This window comes from Typopeltis vanoorti, chromosome 1 (genome assembly GCF_054136105.1).
Source record: "Typopeltis vanoorti isolate ZY-2024b chromosome 1, IOZ_Tvanoo_1.0, whole genome shotgun sequence".
NCBI lineage: Eukaryota > Metazoa > Arthropoda > Arachnida > Uropygi > Thelyphonidae > Typopeltis > Typopeltis vanoorti.
In genome coordinates, this window is record NC_143549.1 from 169287328 (window position 1) to 169306939 (window position 19612).

A 19612-nucleotide genomic window follows, 5' to 3' on the forward strand; every position below is an offset into this window, starting at 1 on the left:
CACAAACTGAGTCACCTTACACAAAATAGAATGAAATGCAAGATTCATATTAAGATGGCAGCAGACACCTATGGGCATTGGACCCATGGTTGTAGATGATGATCATTTATTTTTAATTTTTTTTTACAAAATCTGGAAATCCTACTCTAGAGAAGAACAGACATGGAACTTTTGTCAAGCCAGTTCAGGTCTCCAATAATGTATATAATTGCAATGGGCAATCACATAAATTTCCCACCCAAAGAAATCACAAACATCCATGCTCAGAGTGGGATTTGAACCAGTAGCCTGATGGTTGGAGGGCTGATAAGTTGACCATTCAACCAACTAAGCAGTAGTCCAGTTGGTTAATATTCAATGGCAAGATTAACAGTAGATCACTAGTTATTTAGATTTCAAGTGTGTGGGATAAAAGAATATTTGCTAGAAGAGAAAAGTGTTACTTTGACTATGAGGAAGGTAGGGAAAAAAAAAAAGCACATAAAATGCATGTAGTAGTTCGATAAATGACTTCATTAGTAATGTAGAAAGATTTAAGAATGATGTCAGTCATGCAGGTGAAAAGAAGTAGAATAATGAATACAGTCCTGGCATGACAGTCATGAACTGGGGAGATGGGCATTACTCAATGATATGTACGAGGATGATGTGAAAAGTGCTCGGCCACCACTATAAATGGCAACACTATCGGCAAGATATTTTTTTTCTAAGTTGGTACATCTGTCATAAGCATCCATGTGAAATTGCAAGTCATTCTATTAAGTAGTTTGTTTTATACAGCTGTCTGAAGCAAAAGTGTTGTCTGTGATAAAATTGAGTATTGCGCACTTATAAAATTCTTTGTAGAAGATTTAACGGCAAAAGAAATTCATTCGAAGTTCATAAAAGTTTATGGGCACTCTTCTTCGTTTTCGACAATTAAGAAATGGGCTGCCAAGTATAAACATGGCATGGCTGTACCAGCCTTGAAGATGATCCACATGAAGGATGTCCAAAAAAGGGTAACAACACCAGAAAGCATTGATCAAGTGCACGGTGGCGAGTCAAAGTGTGTGAAAACTGCTGAGACTATAGGCATTTCAAAAGAACGTGTAGGATATATTTTGCATGAGGAATTGCAAATGAAAAAGCTTCGCTCAAGATGGGTGCTGCGCTTGCTCACAGCAGATCAAAAACGCACTCGCATGAAAATCTCTGAACAGTGCTTGGAGCATTTTAACAAGAATAAAACTGATTTTGTGCATCGATTTATTATTATGGATGAGACTTGGATTCACAAGCGTTTTTCTTCAAATCAAGAAGTGATTGCATCTGTAGAAGGTATTTTGATCTTACTGAGAACCACTTCAGGGACGGGATAATGGCGGTGGACCATCGTATTAGTCTTAAGGGAGATTATGTTGAAAAATAAAAATAATTTTGAAATTATAAATTTGTTTTTTCATTGTTAGGCCAAGAACTTTTCAGCCCACCTTTGCACAATGTAGAGGAAGGGGGTTGGATTATATGAATATTTGGGATGCATATGTGGGAAAGATTAGCTTATCAGAAGAAAGTTCAACAAGTTGCTTTTTAGAGATGAGTAAATGTGTTGACAGATATGCTGAAGGGGCAGTTTGGAGAGCCAGAATGTGTTGGCAAGGACAATTTGGAAAGGAGATTGTAGATGTAAGAAGTGGGAGGAATTATGGCAAAACAAACTAAAAGTACGAGGCCATTACAGTCAGTCTTGACTTATTCTGACAATTCCATAAGTCGAAAAGGTTGTAAGTAAACAATCACCATCCCTAAATGCTAAAATCTGTAGGTCTTGTTTTGCTATATTTTTCAACTAACTTTACTCTTTGTTTAGAGTGAAATAACATAACATACAAACCATAACAAACTTATTATGCAGGTTGTACTATAATAAATAATGAAACACAAGGGTACAGTGCTTCTGCACACTTACTAGTAAAACAATCAGCTGGAAACACATGGAGTAATTCTTCAAAGCTGTTGCTTTATTAATTTTATAAGTCAACAAGAACAAATTTTTCAGATTCAAAAATGGCAACAAGCGTTCTGGCAACAGAGGCAAATTGCCTATGCCAATTTTTTCATTGTAAAAAAAAATTTTTTTTTTTTTTGGAGGGGGGGGGGGGTGGCCTCTTGTTCTTCTTCAACATTCTGCACTTTAGTTCTATAAGGTTTTCATTTGAGATCTTTTCTTACACAGCTTTCACCAACTGCTCTTATGTTCATTGTCAACCTCCATTTCTTTAACTAGCACAGCACTGTCTTATCACTATTCTGTTTCAAGAATGTCTTAATCATTTCTTCATACTCAGATGGTGATCAGTACTCATCATTAGAAATTATGGAAACAACTACCATGTTATAGCAAAACTTCAGTTTAACATAAACCAAAATCATAATAAATTTAGTTTAATCCTTTATCCAAGCGTGAGCAAACAAAGTTTGTGCCTGAAAATATCTTCAGGACTGAATAGGGTGTTGTACTACCTAACTGGGGTAAGGTAGTACAACACGGGCAACTCGTAGCAAAGGTGGACCAAGCTAACAACACTCCTATCCCAGTATCTCCCATAATGCAAAACACATCTCCTTGCGGATATGTATAATGTTATGCATTAAGGTGATTGGCCACTACCCAGACTAGTTTCGGCCTTATTGAGGTCTCTTCAGTAGGAGCCAGGCCCAGAGGTGGGGATACCAGGCAGAAGCAATAGCGAGATCATCTTTACCTATAGGAGTTGCCAAAAGGTGTGCCACCTTTTTTTTTTTTTTTTTTATTAAATTACTCTGGATTTAGAGAAAGATGTTGAAAGTTTATTTTTCACTTGGTTAGACTATAATAAATTTAGTTTAATCCTTTATCCAAGTGTGAGCAAACAAAGTTTGCACCTGAAAATATCTTCAGGAATGAATATGGTGTTGTACTACCTTACTGGGGTAAGGTTACTGGGATAGGAGTGTTGTTAGCCTGGTCCACCTTTGCTACGAGTTGCCTGGTGTTGTACTACCTTACTGGGGTAAGGTAGTACACCACCATATTCAGTCCTGAAGATATTTTCAAGTGCAAACTTTGTTTGCTCACACTTGGATAGAGGATTAAAGTAAATTTATTATAGTCTAACCAAGTGAAAAATAAACTTCCAATAAACCAAAATCACTCAACACTTCCTAAACAAAATGAAAAACATAACACTCGGCAAAGATGATTTATTAGTTTTGACATTTCTGCCCTTTTCACAAATGTCCCAATCAGTGACAATTCTTCTTTTACAGAACAAATTTCTGCCCAATATTAAGGCTCTCTCTCTGCCCAGGTACTATGTTCTGGTTACTTTGTATAGCAAAATAATATTTACCTCCAAAAATAAGCTACAGCAATGTGCTCACCATTATCACCCCAATTGCTAACTTTTATATGGAAGCTTTTGAGCAACATGCTCTTGATTCTTTTACTTTAAAACATGCAGTTCAGCTTAGATAAGTTGACAATGTTTTTGTTATCTGGCAACACGGCTGCCAAACTTTAAACATCTTCCTCAGCCACCAGAACAAACAACATGAGTACATACAATTTACTATTGAAACTGAAAATCAAAACTCAATTGCTTCCTTGGATATACTGGTCACATGTCTTCCTTAAAGCAGTCAGTCTATCCTTCACTGTCTACTACAAGCATACTAGCCAATATATGCATGCTAACTCTTATCACCCTTCACAAAAATCTTGGAATCATTAACACCCTCAAAAACATAGCTATAACAATTTGCTCTGATGAACAAGCTCTTAAAGAATTACAAATTATTAGCAATTCATTTATAAACAATGGCTATAGCAAAAACACAATCAATAAAGTTCTTCATAAAACTTAATTGAAAAATGCAAATAATATAGATTACAGTAAAACCATACATTAAAGAATTATCAGATAAAATAAATAGAAATCAACACTATTACAATCTTAATGCTACTTTTAAACCACCTATAAAAATTAAAAAAAGCATATTCAACTCCTAAGGATCCTACTCCTTGCCATCACACCCTGGGGTATACCGTAACTTACCTTATATTGGTGAAACATACAATTCCTATCTGAAAAAACGAACACAAATGACACATTAAATTTATCAATTTTGGTAAAGCAGGTCTCTCAAATCACATTCTTAACACCCTACACCAAATTGACTGGAAAAGTACCTGTTCTTACATCACACAGAAATGTGGTTTGAATGCAAATTTAAAGAAGACTATGAAAATTTGATCAACCATCCTAATCTTAACAATAATGGGGGCATAAAAATCCCAAGAATTTGGATGACACACAATCAGCCCACTTATTATTATTCAGGCCTCCATGGAGTCAAAAGGCTCATCGTGGCAGGTCCTTCCTAGGAAACACAAAGTCTATCATATCACTCCTTGAACTCATTGACCATTCTTGCTCTCACCACTATCAGGCAATGCATTCGACGGTTCAACACCCTCCATGCAAAGAAACCACTCTTCACCCTCTTGATCACAGCTTCCTTTCGTAACTTCCAAGGATGGTCTCTTGTCAGCGCTCCTTCCCTCTGTTCCACCAAGCAAAAGAACTCCCCAATGTCAACCCTGTAATTACCTCACCAGTTCAAAAGTCTCAATCATATCACCTCTCCTTCTATCTACCAAACTCTGCAGTCCACATTCCCTCAGCCGATCATCATAACTAACATTGTACAGTCCTGAAATCATCTTTGTTATTAGCCTCTGTACCCTTTCCACAATTAATTTATCCTCTTCAAATCCTGGGGACCAAATCTGAGAACAATAGTCTAAGTGTGGTCTGATCAGGATCTTATACAACAGAATGATAACTCTTATCTCTGCAGGTCAGCATCCTTCTCAGTATTGCAGCAATTCTCCGGGTTACTTTCAGCACTTTTGCAATATGTTCTCTGAATTTCAGGTTTCTGTCAATCATTACCCCCAGATCTCATCTCCCCTACTTCCTCCAATACAGCTCCTCCAATCGAGTATGCAACCTCCCTTAAGTTCAAGTTTATTTGAACTTAAGTAAACTCATTTAAGTTCAAGTTTTCCAGCAAATCCTTACTTTAGGACTCTAGCAATAATTTCAGCTCATACTGGGCCACCATCTATATTGTTTTGTTCTAATATATGCGAGTAATTTGGTCAATCGTTAACACTATTCGCCTGACCTGATGGGGGGGGGGAACCTTACTACATTAAAACTAGAATCCTGTTATCTATTTGGTTACAAATTATTAAGAGAGTATATATAGCTAGAGAGCAACATGCTCTCACATAATTATTCACATATATTAGAACAAAACAGTACTGATGGTGGCCAGTGAATCCAGATGAAGACCTAGATATGAAGGTTGTCATTGTCTTAGTCGAAATGTGTGATTGTATGAATATATTTTTAAATGCTTCTTTCATATTCTTTTCATATACTCTCCTCTCAACTCACTCCATACTCTGTCTATATTCTCTGTGCACTGCAAGATATATTCCTTTCAAAAGTTGAAGGTTTTTAACTCTAAGGAAAAGTATTTCTTAAACAACATGCCTTGAAGGCAGCAATAGCATCCTAGCCTATGGGTTGTAGGATTGAAGTGGTGTTCAGCAAATATGTTAATAGGATGGTGGTTGTAAGTACAAGTGGTCACAAGTTGAGGCTCAGTTGTATAATATATTACATCTATTAAATGCTTTTGTTCTCTGACCAGTAGGCCTCTTGTGTAGAATGAACAACCTGAGTTTCAGAGAAGTATCCTTTACATATGAGATAGGCTAATTTGTTCATTTAAAATGCCTGGTAAGTTTCTGCATCTCAAATAGGATTAAAACAATGATCTTTCAAAGTGAAGGACAAGTGTGTCATTTTGGTGGTTTCGGCAGGTTCATGGACAATTCATCACACGAAAATTGGTCGGGGGAGGAGGAGGAGGAATTCATCGAAAGGGAAAATCATCGCAGGGGAAAATTCATTGCAGAAAACATTCACTGAAAGCGTTATTCGCTAGAAAATTGAAGTCAGTTTGGTTTAACATGTCATGTAAAGGTGTGTGATATTTGATAATATATTGTATCTGAGAGATACCACAAACTCTGATGTCAGTATAGTATTGATTTAGTTTTTTTTTTATTTGTTTCTTTTTTTTCAATAATTTCTAGATTGTATCTGAAAATAAATAAACCATCATGTATTATATTTGTAGTGTTTTTTAAGTTTTATCGCATTTCAGCACATATTAGCAATGAATGTATCTCTCGGATGTGTGTGACCTAAGTTGCAATTTTTTCGATCACAACTTCTGTAGGGTTAAAGAAGGTACCAATGAACTTATCCATAGTTGAAATACCATACTTACTCGAACATAACTCATCCCACTCCTGATTTTACTTTTCAAAAAAAGAAATTAAAAAGTTTTGCATATACCTCGCACATGAAAAAAAGGTTAAACACGTGCACGTTGTGGCGACAGCAACTGCTCCCGTGGTAATCAACATGCCCTCCCCAGTAGCCATTATGCAAAGGCAAGAAAAAGTTACTTTTATTATGTCAGTGAATAAGGTACGAGTAGTCTGTGTAATATATATTTTTCAACAAATAGTGTAATTAGAGACAACTTGGATAAAAACAACACTAATGAATAAATCACATGTCCCCTCATACAGAAACTATGCTGTACAGACTCGAGCAAAACCATATGACAAACACAGTATCTAACTAAAAACTATTGTTATTAATTAGATCTGTGTGAGTTTGCAAAGCAGCAATGAAATTCAACCGAATGTCTTAAAATTTGTAAATGTGTTAAAACTAAGAAATATATATATAGTGAATGTTGTTATGACAGTTTCATATATGGAATTTGGTTGAACAGAGTTAGCATTTCAACTCAACTGGCGGCTTGCTTTTATCTTTCGATCGTGCGATCTTTTGTTAATACCACACCAATCATGTGCACTTCTTAATAACCTGTCATTGCTGTCTGTTTCGCATTAGGCTTAATTACTGTAAAGGGAGAAAAGTCACAAAACAGAAAAATGTTCCAGGTCCGGTGCATAAAAAAGTTCTGGGGCCGGGACCCGGAGAGCCCCGGCTGAATTTAACCACTGGTTCCCAGAGTATAAAAGCTGCTGTTTCACTACTATGTTGGAGCTGCTACTGTGAATATATTCCTGCTTAGATATTTGAAAGTGAAGTTCTGCACTGGAAATTTCAAATGAAACAGTTTTACATCACCTGTTCTCAGAAGTCTGATCCCCAACATTTTTTTCTTTTGGTAAGTGTTAATGTGATCAGTTTCAAAAAATGCATTGCCATGTGCGTATTCATACAGCTGGTGACAACATTATCAAATGAATTAAACAACATAGATAAGTACCAGATCGACATAATAGGGGTGACTGAAACAAAAAAGACCAAAACTGGTGAGATCTTTCTGAGCAATAAATACAAAATGTTATATTCAGGCAATGACAATCAAGGAAAAGAAGGAGTAGCCATAGTATTCAACACAAAATACGAGGCTAATCTTCTTGAATGGCAGTCAGTCTCAAGTAGAGTAATGTGGGCAAATATGAGAATGGGGAACTGGACAATGAGACTTATTTGTGCCTATGGTCCCACAGAAGGTTCTACTAAGGTAGAAGTGGAGGAATTTTTTGAGGCTTTAGAAAAAGCAACTGACACAATGAAAAAGGAAAAGTTGGTCCTTGTTGGGGATCTAAATAGCAGAGTAGGAAATGATTGTGAGACATACAAAAATATTTTGGGAAAATTTGGAGAAAAGAGCAAAGCTAATAATAATGGCAAATATCTGTTGGATTTCTGCTCAGGACATGGACTGGTTATTACTAACACCATGTTCCAACATAAAAATGTGCACAAATTCACATGGAGAGAAGAGGCTAGGAATAAGAAAAGTCTCATTGACTATGTTATTGTTGATAGTGATGTTTTCTCCCTGGTGCAGGACACCAGAGTGTACAGAGGATTTGAAATTGGAAGTGATCACTATTTAGTCTTGAGCAGGATAAAATTGAATTTCATATTGAAAAGAATAACATGTAAGAAAGTTTTAAAGCGAATAAAAGTTGAGCAGCTCTCAGATGTGAACTGTAGACTAAAATACAGAAATATTATTGAAAAGAAAATGAAAGAGTTTGAGAACAGGAATCAAACCTTGGAGATTCAGTGGCAAACTATGAAGGAAACATTGATTGATTCTGCCAGAGAGGCATGTGGTGAGGTTGTGTGCAAGGATAAAAAAATCAGAACTCCCTGGTGGACACAGGAAGTTAAAGAGGCAGTGAAGGAAAAGAAGAAAGCATATCAAAAGTTCCTGGCAAATAAGTCAGCTTTTACTCTTACAGAATACAGAGACAAATGTAAGAAAGCTAAACAGTGTGTAAAACTTGCTAAACAAAAGTCATGGGAGGACTTTGGCAAGAATATAGAAAATAAATATCAAGAAGGTGGCAAAATATTCTGGAGGTTGTTGAAGAAGCTTAGAAATGGAGGAAAGAGTGCTGTAAAAGGAATTACAGATGATAAAGGTGAAATGAAAACAGGAGAAAAAGATATCCTTGAAGTATGGAGTAATTACTTTGAAAAACTGTTAAATGAAACAAGCAGTGATGACAGCACAGTGATAAAAAACACTGACCAGGCATGCAGTCAGGAATACATATCCATACTTGAAGTAGAAAAAGCCATCAAAGGCTTCAAATGTGGAAAGGCAGCAGGAGTAGATGATATTCGACCAGAAATGCTGAAGTATGGTGGTATAAGAGTCTTACAGTGGCTGCACTGCATAGTTCAGAAAGCCTGGACAGAGGGACGAATTCCCGATGATTGGAGTAGAGCTCTCATAGTACCCATATATAAAAAGGGAAATAAAACTGAATGTGAGAATTACAGAGGTATTTCCCTACTGAGTGTTCCTGGCAAGATCTATGCAAGTATACTTGAGAAACGGTTGAGAAGAATTGTGGAAGAAAAGCTTGGTGAAGAACAAGCTGGATTCAGGCCAAATAGAGGCTGTCAGGATCAGATCTTCACTTTACGACAAATAGTCGAGAAATCATGGGAATATAACACAGATCTGTATTTAAGTTTTGTCGATTTGGAAAAGGCATATGACAAGGTGCCAAGAGAGAAGCTATTCAATACGCTGCAGTTATATGGTGTCAATGGAGCATTATATCAAGCGATACTTAGTCTTTATTTGAGTTGTGAGTCAGCAGTTAGAATTGAAGGAAGTAGAGGAAGATGGTTTAATGTTAAATCTGGTGTGAGACAAGGATGTACATTATCCCCTCTGTTATTCATTATCTATATGGATCACATTATGAAGGAATGTGGTATTAAACCTGATATCAAAATTGGAGATGTTAATGTCAGCTCTTTGCTTTATGCGGATGATGTTATACTTCTAAATAAATCCGCTACAAGTCTGCAAGATTCTCTGACTAAATTGAATAGCTGTTGTAATAGATATGGTATGAAGGTCAGCAATAAAAAGACAAAGACAATGAAAATAGGCAGAATCATTGAAAATGTCAACTGTGTTGTGAATGGAGAACCTGTGGAACAAGTAAAACATTTCAGCTACTTAGGCACAATTTTTACTGAAGATGGTAAACTAAATATAGAAATAGACAACAGAATCAGCAAAGCTGGTATGGTGGGAAGTCAATTGAATAAATTCATATGGAATAAGAAAGAAATTAGTCGGAACACTAAATTAGCTGTATACAAGACTGTGTTCAAACCAATTTTAACTTATGGATCTGAGAGCTGGGTCAGAAGTAAAACACTTGACCAAAGACTAGAGACCGCAGATATGAGAGTCCTGAGAAAGATTAGAGGCGTGAACAGATGGCATCAATGGCAATATCATATTAAAAACGAGGATATTAGGAAAGAACTTGACATTGTCAGCATCCAGGAATGCGTTAGCAGAGCTAATCTCAGATGGTATGGTCACTTAAATAGAATGGGAGAGGAAAGATTAGCAAAACAAGTGTTCTCTGCCAGGTTGGCAGGAAAACGACCCAGAGGAAGACCAAGATATAGGTGGATTGATACGGTACAAAGTGCCTTAGACGATAGAAATATAAGATCTGATAATGTTGGAGTCTTGACAAGTAACAGACTGATTTGGAGGAAAATTGTAGATAGGAAGTTAGTAATGATGTAATTTTTTCATGTAGTACTGTCATATCCTGTACACCCCTTGAGGGTACATGGCAGGAATTTGATGATGATGATGATGATTAAACAACATAATCATGCTGGTAATATGGCATGAGTTGAAACAGCAAAGCTACTTAATGAGATTAAAGATCGATCCCATACTACTAGTGATGGGGCTCATCAAATTATCACGGAAGCATACATAAAAATATCTTCTGCCGTCATCGGCCAAATGCCGAGCAATGCCTCTGTAAAGAAGTCTATTCGAAGAACCCAAAATCAAGCAGGACAGGTACCACCAAATCCAAATTCTTTAAGTAATTTAATTATTCTGCCTATATATAAAATCACCTATGGAAATGAAAAGTTCCTTTTGCATAACAGCAACAATGGCTGCAACAGATTGCTGATATTTTCTACTAAACGAAATCTACAGTTATTGTTGCAATCGACAACACGGTATGCAGATGGCACTTTTAAAACTACTCCATCTCTTTTTGAGCAGCTATACACAATTCATGGCATTATAAATGATAACGTGATTCCTGCTGTTTATGCATTGATGCCTCGAAGAAATGAAGATACATACCGTAGAGTTATAAACACATTAAAAAATTTGGAACCAAATTTGTCACCAAATTTAATCATGACAGAGTTTGAAGTGGCTTCAATAAATGCGTTCCATGAAGCATTTCCAAATAGTCAGCAAAAAGGTTGCTTTTTTCACTTTTCCCAGTGTATATTTCACAACATTCAAGCAAATGATTTTCAATAACGATATGAAACCGAATTTGCAATAAAAATGCGCATGATATCGGCAACTGCTTTTCTGCCATCTACAAATGTTGTACGTGCTTTTGAAGTGTTATGTGAAAATAATGAATATCCTGCTGAAGCTCAGTCTGTTCTGCACTACGTAGAAGACACCTGGGTTGGCAAACCTGATTGTCGATCCCTTCGTCATCCACCTCGCTTTCCCCCATGCCTTATGGAATTGTTATCATGCTGCTCTCAAAGGGTTACCAAAGACAAACAACTCATGCGAAGGGTGGCATCGTGCATTCAGCAAACTAATTGGTGCTTCTCATCCAACAATATGGAAGTTTCTAAAAATTTTGACGGATGAGCAACATTTCAATGAGGAGAAAATAGAGCAATATACAGCTGGCACCCAACCTCCTCCTGGTAAGAAACACTATCAAGATACTGCAAAAAGACTTCAGCTTATCATTAGTGATTACGAAAATCATGAATCTCTTGATTACTTAAGAGGAGTTGCCCATAATTTTTTATTTTGAAAACTTTGTGGCTATGCATTCACCTTTTTTGTTCCATACTGCTCAATTTTGAATAGTATGAAATAAAAAGTGTTCCTTTTCATGATCATCAAAACAGTCCTTTTCAGGACTACAAATATTGATAGAGAGATGCCTGATTGTACTGATTCCAGTTCCTCTTGAAGATAAATTTTTAAGTTGTTTTAATAACAACAGAATAATAATTGCTTCTTAGAAGTGGCTAATCGAACAATTTTGAAGGAATAAAATAAAAACAAAACTTCACAACATTCATGTCTTCTAGGTGCACAACACTTGTTTTAATGTGTTTTAGCAGATATATTAATTCAAATAATTTTAATTTTCACTAATAGATTTGATGTTATCTTTTCATGTATAACATCGTTTATGGTGTTCTTTTACCCCCTAAAAATAAGTCTCGATTATTACAACTGCTGATTGTTGCCAGAAATCTGACAACAATCAGAGGTTGGTTGGATATAACTATTCTCCCAAAATATTCTTAAATATGGTGCTCTTTTTCCCACACCATCCTATCCCAGTTCTGTAACATTAATATTCCATCTACAGAGAATATAGTAAGAAAGAATATGAATAACTTTATTATACGTAAATTGAAAAAAAAAAATTTTTTTTTCCTTAACTTAAACAAGTCATATGTCGCCGAATTGAAGCCTTTGGCTCTTCATATATCTAATAATTTATTAGGACATCTCTCGGCAATATTTATAGAAGGGTTGTAAGTTCTGTTCGCTACAAACTTGGTATTAACTAGGTCTACCTACTCACTGATGAGACCTCAATAAAGGTTGAAACCGGTCTGGGTAGTGATCTTCTCTCATAATGTAGAACAGTAATACAGCTCCTAGGAGCTAAGTTCACATTATGGGTAAATATCAAGAATAGTGATCGGAGCTTGCTCCAGCTTTGACATGAGTTGTCTCAGCTTGCACTACCTTAAGGGTCAGTTGCTGTAGTATCCAAGTATTTGCTTACGCCTGGAATTGCCGAACTTTATATAGTTTCTACTATATATTCAGCATGAAACTCTTTGAGTTTCTTATTCGGCTAAGAAACGATATGGGATGTAATATTCCTTAACTTAAACAAGTTACTATGTTCATATGCAAATACTGAAGATATTAGATATAAGCAGAGAGAATTTGTGTTTTTGACAGATTCTACAGATTATTTACTGGGATCACTGAAACATGGCTAACCTATATGCCAACTTAATGTTTGTAGATATCAAAGTAATATCTCAAAATCCTTCAATACATTTAATTTAAAAAGAATAGTTTACTTATATATGAAACATTCATTTATTCTGCAATCCAGAACAATTTTATTTTAAACCACTTTGTTGTTCCATTAGTTATTGGTCACACAACCATACAAAAATATTAACTTTGCTATGCAAAATACAGCAATAATAAATAAATTAATATAGCAATCAAAACAATTACTTAGTATAAAAAAAGTCTTAAATATTAACTAGAACATTTTTGATACTTTAAATTTTTCATGTTGGAGGTTTAATGGAAAGGATTAAAACTAATTTTAATCATCTCAGTCACCAAGACATCTTCAATGGATCATGAATAAATAACTCTTAACACACACACTCAAATACAGCACAATACTAATGGGATCTCTGATAATTAATGTTTCCCAAATTTCGGGATGTTTTATGCAACCGTATTTATTTAAATGCATTCAATTTCTGAGTGCCACAAATTCTAAAAACAGTCTTTCTGCAGCAGCACTCAGAAATCAACCAAATTTAAATAAATATGGTTGCATAAAACTTCCCCAAAATTTAGGAAACATTAATTATCAGGATTCCCATTTTACATCCTGGGTCACCTACAAATGCCCAATAGAGGGTGCGCCACCTACAGAGGACTTTAGAGTCACCCAATGTTTCACTTAGTATTGTGTTGTATTTGAGTGTGTGTTACAAAAGTTATTTGTAATTCCTGAAGATATCTTCAGGAATTACAAAATATTGGAAGCATTAAAATTAGTTTTAATCCTCATAGCACTTAAGACTCAACACATGGGCTTTAAATTTTCTCATGAGAGTTTCCAATTCCCACATAGGACGCAACAATTATATGAAAATATTACCTTTGAGATGTTTCAGTAAAGTTTCCTCCATCAAGTAACCTGACTTTGGCAAATAAAACTGCATTAACAAATGGAACAGAAGACAGCTCATCAAGTAGAAGGTCAATGTGAAACTTGTATTTTTTCTTCTTTTGCATAAAAGACATTTTCCAGATGACAGAGAAATTATTAAATAAAGAAAAACAGTGAAAAAATTACATTGTGGATGGAATGAAATGAACCTGTAAAAAATAAATAAAAAATAATAAATGCACATACTTTTTTTAAATCTAGTTTTTGCAAGAAAAAAATGAATTATTTGTAATCTTCAATGAAATACAAGCAAAAAAAAAAAAGTCTTTATAGATTAAACACAATAATATTCTGAGCAACTACATTTTGTATCTCACTTTGCTTGTAAGAGGGCCATTGATAAGAATGCATATACTTTCTGAGCCAATTAAAATAATGTCATGAGATAAAACTAAGTTATTGACATTTTAGCATTTTGATCTATATTGTGATTTTCAAAAGTGGATTTATAATGGATACAAAACAGAGATAAAGAAAGACTGGCAAGTCCTTAATGTGTCCATTTTGTTATTTTTGGAATTAGCCTGGGAAAATCATAAATTATTACAAAAAAAAAAAAATTATAATCATACAACAAGAAAGTGCAGTAACTTCTGTTCGGTCATTAGAAGAGAAACTAAACTGGATACCTAAATAAGAGGATAATTCACAAATCCAGATAAAAACGTTTCAAAGTGCTATCACTGGAGCAAGAAAGAATTTGGTTATTCAACTGGGTTCTTTACATGTTCATACAAACATTAACTGGATCATAGATGGGTAGCAATTCAAGAGGTTGAAAATCTGGTTAAATTCAGGCTGGTATTTAGTTTACTACAGACCTGATGATTTTATTTCCTATTTCATGGTAGCACTAAAGTAGGATGTAGGATACTGTAGCTCTAGAACATCATGTAACATAGTGAGAAAATCAAATGTGATGAATGCAGCATGTATGATATAACTAGGGAGGGAGAGTGAACAAGAGAAGTGAGATTATTTCAAAGTTAAATGGTGATTAGCATTCATTGTGGAGAATTTATTGAGACAAAAAAAAAAAGACACCTTCAGCAATTACTTGACTTACAATCAAGAAAATAACACTTGACATTTTGACCTCTATATTATAGTTATCTTTAAGAAAGCATATATATGAAAAGAAACAAGCTACATGACACTATACAAAAGTAAACTAGATCTGTTTTGTTAAGGGGGATAAAAATCCCTTATTGTTTTTCAGCCAGTAAGCGAAACTAAGATCGAAAACTACGATCTGAACGTTTCATGCCGACGAACTGTCGGCGAATCCAAGCGTAAGTGACCACTTGGTAGTGCCACACCAAGGCAACTCGTTGCAAAGGTGGAGCAAGCTCCCTCACTATTCTTGATATTTTCTCATAATGTAAAAATACACAGCTCCTAGGAGATGTAGTACTGTTTTACATTATGAGGAGAAGTCACTACCCAGACCGGTTTCAACCTTTTTTGAGGTCTCATCAGTGAGTAGCTAGACCTAGAATATCAGAGTTTAAGTGAAAAGAACTATACTTTTGCTATACGATTGCCAGAAAGGTGTGTCACTATTATATTATAACATATTATAACTAAGATGAAAAGCCAAACGGCTATTTTATTCTGGCGAGGTTAGGGATTTTTATCCCTAATAAAGGGATTTTAATAAAAAAAAAAAACAATAAGGGATTTTTATCCCCCTTAACTTATCAACCTCGCCAAAAAAAAATAGCCGTTTGGCTTTTCATCTAAATCTGTTTTGTTAATCATTTACACTAGCTTGACCCTCTGGTGAAGAAAAAATAATAAAAATAAAATAAATTTTATACATAATAATAAACAGATAAAAGAAATTACAGTTGAACTGCATCAAATGCATCTCTACAGTCTTGTCTCGGTTTTCTTGTATTGGGGTTCTGCCATCATGTTCTTGAAGCTATATATAGGTTGCAGATGGATCTTCCAGATTCTTGGAATTACTAACCCTTCATTCTTGTTGAGATTGGGATGATGAATCAGCATCTTACAAGCTTCCTTAAATTTTCTTTCAAACCAGGTTTTGGATGAGTGTAGAAATTCAGTGGTTTTCCAGTTAATTCCATTACATGTTTGGAATGCATCATCTGACAGGCCTATTTTACCATAATGAAAGAATTTAAAGTAGTGTTTCTGCTGAGCAGGGTGAGCTGCAGGTGCACTAGAGTTTGTAAGCTGCTGTGTAAGCAAGGTAAGGAAGGGAATCTTTGGATGAGCTGAGTATATGTTTTAATTTTGCAGGAGGTTTGAAAGTTATCTTAATATTGTATTTTTGTAGAATTCCATTTTTTTCTGATATTCCGGTAACGTATGTATGTATATATGTATGCTATGGCTATGCCACTTCTGTAAACTTTTTTTTTTTTACCATTCATGGCAGTAGTGTGGAGGATTTTGTGAACTGTTTTTTTGTTGTAGTTGTTATTTATGAATGTTTGGCTATTTCATATTCCTCCTTCTTCAGCACCTGTTCATCAGAGCAATTGTTAGTCCAGTAACTAGGTGGATACCTAATAACAGGTAGCCCACAATAAGATGGGGATTGGTTGTTGGATCAAAGGCCTTGTTTGGTTCTCTGCATTCCTTAACACTTTCATTGCCAAGCTGAAAATTGGAATTTCGTGTGGTGGCCAAAAAATAAAAAAACCAAAACATTTTTTTAATTTTTTTATTTAGTTAGCGACGGCCACGCGATAACGCATGATCGGCCGAACAGCGAGAACTCGCATCACGCGACATCGCGTGATTGACAATGAACATGTTAAAGGCTGTGTGGAAAACTTATTCCAGTTATCTAGGTTTGATAACTAAGTGACCCCCCACTCACCAAAACATAAAAACTGACTGCACATTTTACAAGAGGGATGGTATCAATTTGCACAAAAAAAAAAAAAGTCTGAGAGAAAGGAGTAATCAGCTGAACTATTCTTTTGGATAGCAATCAAAATTTTCAATGGAGGTTTTCTGGTACACAATCTTAAATGAGAGAGCAGTATTTGAAGGTTGAAGAGATTTAATATTTGTCAAGAGTTAGCATCAGGATATATGAAAAGTAACATGTCGAGTAGAGGAAGATACAAAGTTTTTTTTGAAGACTAAGGAAACTGTACATGTAATGTGTTTATGCCAGGAAACATAAGTAGATGTTATTTCAAGAAGAGAGATGAACTAATCCCCCCCCCCACACACACACCAGAACGTCGCCATAGCATGTGGCGGTGAATTTCAGCTGTGCTGAAGAAAGTGATTTTTAATTGGTGAATAGTCCGTTTTTCTACAGTTTTGAATGCTAAATTGTTTCTCTGGAATACGAGTGTACTTAAGTGGTTGTTTTTTGAAGTTAGTTGTTGTCGTGATATTGTGTATTTTGGTTACCGAGAAGACTGGGTCGGATGCATAACGGCAGAAGACAAGACTAAGCTAAGTTTTCATTACTGTATTTAGTTTTATTTCATTTTATTTAGTGTACTTAATGTTTTGTTTTACTTGTAATTGTTTGTACTTTTCTTATTTATTTATACTCCCTAATACTTATTTAGCATTTATTTTTACACACTAATTAGTGACACTATTTTGAATAATTAACGACTATGCTACTAGTCCCCCGACAGTAACGAATAATGGCGGATTCAGCTGTAGTCGCAAATGGCATGTCGCCAAGTCCTCCACCATTTAAGAACTCTATTATAAGCAATATAATAAAGGAGTTTGTGGCATGCAGTACTTGCGGCATGTATGTGTCTCGGGAATTGGATATCTGGCTTGTGAGAGAGGGGGGGGGTGCATGTGTGCATAAAGTACAGGCAGTGGGAGGAAATAAATGCAGTAGATATCTCAATAACCGACCTTGTTGCTCCAGGAATGGGAAATGAATACCGGAAGACAAGTAGCGTGATAGGAGAGAATGAAGAAAAAAACATGAGTGAGAAAATAATAGTTGATATTGTAGAAGGCGTGAGTGACTGTGAAAGTTTAGGAGATGGTTTTGTTTGGGAGAATGAATTTCGATTAAGAGTGACTGACCTGCAGAGGGAGATAGAGGAGCTGAAAGAGGAGGTGGAATGTCTTGGGAGAAGTATGAAAGATGAGATTAGGAGGACGGAAGAGATAAATGCAAGGCAAATCAGAGTAGAGGAGAGAGAGAGTTTTGGGAATGATAGGAGAGGAGAGAATGGAATTGGATGTGGAAATGGAGAGAATGGAAACAGTAGGAGAGACGGAATGTGAGAGGCATGGGATTTCCATTCTCTCTTCTAGAAGAGAAGAGAGAATGGAAACAGTAGGAGAGACGGAATGAGAGAAAGGTATGGGAATGAAAGAAGAGGAGAAAATGGAAACAACAGGAGAGAGGGAAAGGGTAAGAGGTATAATGTATGTGGACTCAATGATCTGTGGTGTTCAAGATAGGATGCATGAGGAGTGTTTGCCAGGAGGAACAATAGAAAGGGTGGCTTTGGCAGTTAAGAGAGGTGAAAGGGTGGATGAGATGATTGTGATGGTGGGAACAAATGACTTGAGTGGTGGTGTAAATAGGGCAGCAAGCGATATGAGATTCTTGCTTGAGGTGGTACGAAAGAAGACACAGAGAGGAAAGATAGTGTGTGTGTTGCCTAGGTATGATAATGACGAGCTGAGCAGAAGAGCAGTAATATTCAATGACAAAGTAGCCAGAATGTGTGACAAGAGAGGACTGGAATATGTGATGCTTGGAGTGCATTTGAGGACAGAGAGGAATTGTATGTGAGAGACCGCTTACATTTGAATGAGGAAGGACGTAGGCATCTGGAGAGATTGCTATGCTGAACAAGTCAGTGTGTCCAAGGGAGGATGGTAGCAGGGGGTGGCCTCTTGTGGGAATGGGTACTTAGGAGAAGGGGAATGCCATCAGCTAACACACTGAGCCCAGTGGAGTCTAGAGGGGATAATGCTGAGTATAGAAACAACAGCATTTATATGCTTTATACTAATGCCAGGAGTATCCAGAATAAGGGAGAGGAATTGGTGGCGCAGATAGCATCAGCCTGGCCAAAAATTATTGTGATCACTGAGAAGTAGTTGACAGAAAAGGATATAATAACAGGAATAGAAGTCGCTGGGTACAGCATTTTTCAGCAGGATAGGAAGGGAAAGAATGGTAGTGGAGTACTGCTTATGATAAATGGCGACCTATGTCCTCTAAGAGTGGAGACTTTGGAAGGCAGTGGTACTAATGATTTTGAAAGCATATGGTGTGAGGTAGAGGTGGGCAGGACAGGATATTTAGTGGGGTGTTGCTGCAGACCCAGGAGTACAGAGGGTGGGGACCAGGAAATGTTTAGACAGTTGAGTTTGCCAAGTGCAAGAAGAATGCTTGTTATAGGAGATTTTAACTACAGCAGTATAAATTGGGGAGAGGAAGATGCATGTAGCAATAAGGGAATGGAATTTCTAGAATTCTTGAGGGACAAATGTCTTAGACAACATATAATAGAGGAAACAAGAGGTTCAAGAGTTTTGGATTTGGTTATAGCATCAGAAGAGTTGATAATAACTGAGATGACATTTCTCCCACCAGTTGGAGAGAATGACCATATGGTTTTGACTTGGAAAATGAATAGACATGCAGGAGAATCAAAGAGATGGGAACGTATGTGGAATTATAAGGCAGGTGATTATAATAGTCTTAGACGTCAACTTGGGCAAGTTTCATGGATGGAGGAATTGGAAGCCGGGATATCATTAGTGTGGGAAATTATGAAAGAATACTTGTTAGCAGCAATGCGAAGCTGGGAAGGATTATTAGTAATAGTGCAGATGCAGCAGCCCTGCAAGAGGATTTGAATAAGCAAGATAGATGGGCAAATGAATAGGGGTATC

General features: G+C 36.1%; 1 protein-coding gene across 3 annotated transcripts in view; it reads right to left on the minus strand.

The window, feature by feature from the left end:
- LOC150110636 (EEIG family member 2) overlaps window positions 1–19612 on the minus strand; it is a 140141-nt gene that overhangs the window by 100694 nt on the left and 19835 nt on the right. For 2 of the 3 annotated variants that reach the window (XM_090399984.1, XM_090399968.1), the window contains exon 2: window positions 13658–13785. In XM_090399984.1, coding sequence (XP_090256110.1) covers window positions 13658–13785 — 128 coding nt within the window. Of the gene's footprint in view, window positions 1–13657; window positions 13879–19612 lie in introns of all 3 variants that reach the window. The other variant, XM_090399976.1, reaches the window with a different exon arrangement.